At 47.1% G+C, this 3,196-nt stretch overlaps 1 protein-coding gene across 1 annotated transcript; it reads right to left on the reverse strand.

The window, feature by feature from the left end:
• Window positions 1-548: 548 nt before the first annotated feature.
• Window positions 549-2,475, reverse strand: MAGOH (mago homolog, exon junction complex subunit). The gene is made up of 5 exons (XM_005422953.2): window positions 2,318-2,475; window positions 2,142-2,200; window positions 1,903-2,013; window positions 1,534-1,616; window positions 549-836 (listed from the first exon to the last, which is right to left on the reverse strand). Exons 1-5 carry the CDS (start codon window positions 2,403-2,405, stop codon window positions 737-739), a joined length of 441 nt encoding a protein of 146 aa, XP_005423010.1. The 5' UTR covers window positions 2,406-2,475; the 3' UTR covers window positions 549-736.
• Window positions 2,476-3,196: the final 721 nt, after the last annotated feature.

The raw sequence follows: 3,196 nt of genomic DNA on the forward strand, positions 1-3,196 counted from the left end.
AGTCGCAGCGTCTTCTTACAGAGCAGACACGTTAAGAGAAAGCAAAAGCACGGTTTGGCAGCACTGCCATGGAGTCCGCCCTCAGGGCCTATGGGGGACCCCTCAAAGTCTTTAAACGAATGCTGCACAACAGACGTGCTAGCCTAGAACTAAACTAAATACATGCTAGGTGGCTTTTCAGCTTCTCTAAAGCTGAACGGGACGGTCAGTGAAGATCCTGGATGGCTCCTGGGTGGCCTGTTGTTTGTCTCTTCTCTGGAGGCAAGCGGGTAACTCCGGGCTGGGACGAAGGCGATGTGTGCCTGCTATAACCATTTACCTGTGCAGAGTCAGATGTTGTTCTTGGCTGGCCAACAGAACACCCAGTTCAGGATAGTGACAAAAGTTTGCCTTGACAACTGGCAAAAGTTTTGTTTCACAGAGCCAGGCTTCATTCCTTTGTCCACTGGTGTTTAGAGAACTGCAGTGTGTGGATGATACAAGTGAAGTGACACACTCTGAATGCATCGTTAGAAAAGAAGTATTAGAAGTCAGTCTCTCACCACAGCTTAAAAATTAAAAACACAAATCTTACCCTTTTTATTGAGTCACTGACAGTTTGTAACAACAACAAAATAACAATCCAAAAAATAATCTAAAGTACAAAAAAATTTCAGAAACAATGAAGAACTGGAACAGGATCCTCCCTTCCCATCTCTACTGCTAACATTGCAATACAAACTTCAGTTTGTCTGACTTAAATTGGCTTAATCTTGAAGTGGAGTCCAATAAGACTGAATACGAGACATTTAAGGTCCTGGACCAGGTAGTAGAATACTCTCAAGCCTTCTGGATCTCTGCAGTTCACAAAAGAAGGAAGAAAGAGGGAAAAAAATTAAAATATAAAAAAAAATTAAACTGATGCTCTTAAAGAACAGGTTACAGAACTAATGTATTAAAAAATCCCAAAGCCTATATGGGGACTTTTTAGATGTCATCTTAGATTTGTTTAATTCTACACAGATTGATTAAATATTCTGTACTACAACTGTGAACATTTAAAGTTTTTACAAAATATACATTTTTATCATGAAAACAAGTATCAACAGCACTTAGGATTTTACCCTCCCCTTCCCCAAAACAGTCAGTCTCAGCTTAGGTGAAATACAGGTATCTTGATTCTCCCTAAGAAATTGGCACAATGGCAGCTCAGACTCCGTATGTGTGTAGCAGGGTTCTCCTGCAGCAGGGTCTGCTCTTTGAGTTTGAGAACACGGCCTGTAACACCACAGCTTAAAGGCATTTGGCACATGGTGCTGCAACACAGAGCACTGGTGCCCCCAGGAGCTGATTCATACTTTGAAACGATATAAAATACACGTACCAAATAATCAGGAAGTTCTAATACAGATTTATAAATAGAAATAAGGGCAGCATAAAAACCAGAGTACATACTTGGACTGAATCAGGAAGTTCTAATAGAGATTTATAAATAGAAATTTCTAATACAGATTTATAAATAGATAAGGGCAGCATAAAAAGCAGAGTACATACTTGGACTGATTTACATCAATAAGGGAACCGATTTTTGACGTGGTAAAGGAGATGTGCTCGTCACCAATTACTATCTCGAGCTCCTGAAAAATAAAAGGTTATAGGAGCTTACTTCTTCATGGTATCAGTTACAGAAATATTTCAGTACTGTGATGGGTTTTATTACAAATTTCTATTACAAAGATATCAAATGCAGCAGGTCGGTGGATTGTATTAGCTTCCACAACTACACGGCCATTGAGGCACTACTCAGGTTGTTTCCCTTTCAGCTGGAAAAAATACTGGCTTGAAGAAAAAGTTTAGTTGTGCTTCCCAGGACCTAACATATGAAAATTAAAGAGCAATTAAAAGAGACATTATGCACCGTACCTGTCGGCCCACTCTGTCAGGAGGAGGCCACAGAGCATCATCTTCTTTTGTGATTTCACTGTCGTCGATTATTCTCTTCAGCTCTTCCATCACACTCTTGTGCACATAAGCCTGGACACAACATTCGGCAGAGAAATGAATACAGCGCTGCCCACAGCGCCCCGGCAACGGCCATCCAGCCCTGACCCAGCCCACAGTGCCTTTCGCTGGCACAAACGCCTCAGCCGCGGTGCCCTCACCTCCTTTCGGATCATCACATCGTTCTTGTAGTTGCTGTTGTTGGCGTATCGCAGCTTTCCTGCGGGGAGAGGCTGAGCATTAACCCTCGCATTAACCCACGCCGGGGCCCCGCGGCCCCGCAGCCCGCCCTCAGGGAGCGCGGCTCGCCTCCCCCGGCCCCCGGCCCCGCTCTCACCGTCAGGCCGGAACTCGAACTCGAGGAACTCGTGTCCGAATTTCCCCTTGTGCCCCACATAGTAGCGGAGGTAGAAATCACTCGCCATGGCCTCTCTACGGAAGATTGCGTCATCAAAGAGAATCGGAACCGGCGCTAACCCTCCGACAACTCGGCACGCTGCCCAGAGCTGCCGCAGCCGCCCCCTGGCGGGCCGGGGGTGAAGCAGCTCCGTGAGGGGGAGCCCGGGCCCGTTCCCTCAGCGGCACTTGACCGTCACGGAGCCGGCATGGAGCGGGACACAGCCCAATGCAGCCGGGACACGGCCTAAAGCCACCTGGGGACATCCCACAGCGACACGAGACGGTGTCAGGTGAGGCATCGATGCACCTCTGCTGTTCCTAGGGCAGAGTCCCAGGCCCTCGGCGGGCCCCGTGAGGGGAACACTTGTTCACTTGTTACTCATAAGATAGGGTTCTAGTGAGACTTAGTCATACCAATGGAAGAGGTGATGTGTAACTGGCCATTTGTGATGAGTGCTGATGGTTGCATTCAGTGCTGCTACAAGAACTTGAGTTAGCTAGGGCTCAACCAAAACCATCAGATTTTTATTTTGCCTAAGTGGCTAGCCAAGGATCAAACCCTCGAGGTTGGCATTACGAGCCCCATCCTCTACCCACTGGCTATTCCCAAAGAAGATGGTGGATCACTACCAGTTGTGCTGATCCCAGAGCTGGTGGTGAGTCATCCTCTACCCACTGGCTATTCCCAAAGATGATGGTGGAACTCTACCAGAGTTCCAGATCCCAGAGCTGGCACTGATCCCAGAGCTGGCGGTGAGTCATGCTCTATGCACTGGGCTATTCCCAAAGAAGACGGTGGATCACTACCAGTTGCGCT

Source organism: Geospiza fortis, unplaced genomic scaffold (genome assembly GCF_000277835.1).
Source record: "Geospiza fortis unplaced genomic scaffold, GeoFor_1.0 scaffold396, whole genome shotgun sequence".
NCBI classification, from domain to species: Eukaryota; Metazoa; Chordata; class Aves; order Passeriformes; family Thraupidae; genus Geospiza; species Geospiza fortis.

What these genes read in the sequence shown, in the direction of transcription:
- MAGOH (XM_005422953.2), bottom strand. Translation starts at nt 2,405, where the DNA reads ATGGCGAGTGATTTCTACCTCCGCTACTATGTGGGGCACAAGGGGAAA. An exon ending in GTTCGAGTTCCGGCCTGACG is followed by an intron (nt 2,201 to 2,317) that starts GTGAGAGCGGGG and finishes CTCTCCCCGCAG; the next exon opens with GAAAGCTGCGATACGCCAAC. An exon ending in ATTGATGTAAATCAGTCCAA is followed by an intron (nt 837 to 1,533) that starts GTATGTACTCTG and finishes TGTGAACTGCAG; the next exon opens with AGATCCAGAAGGCTTGAGAG.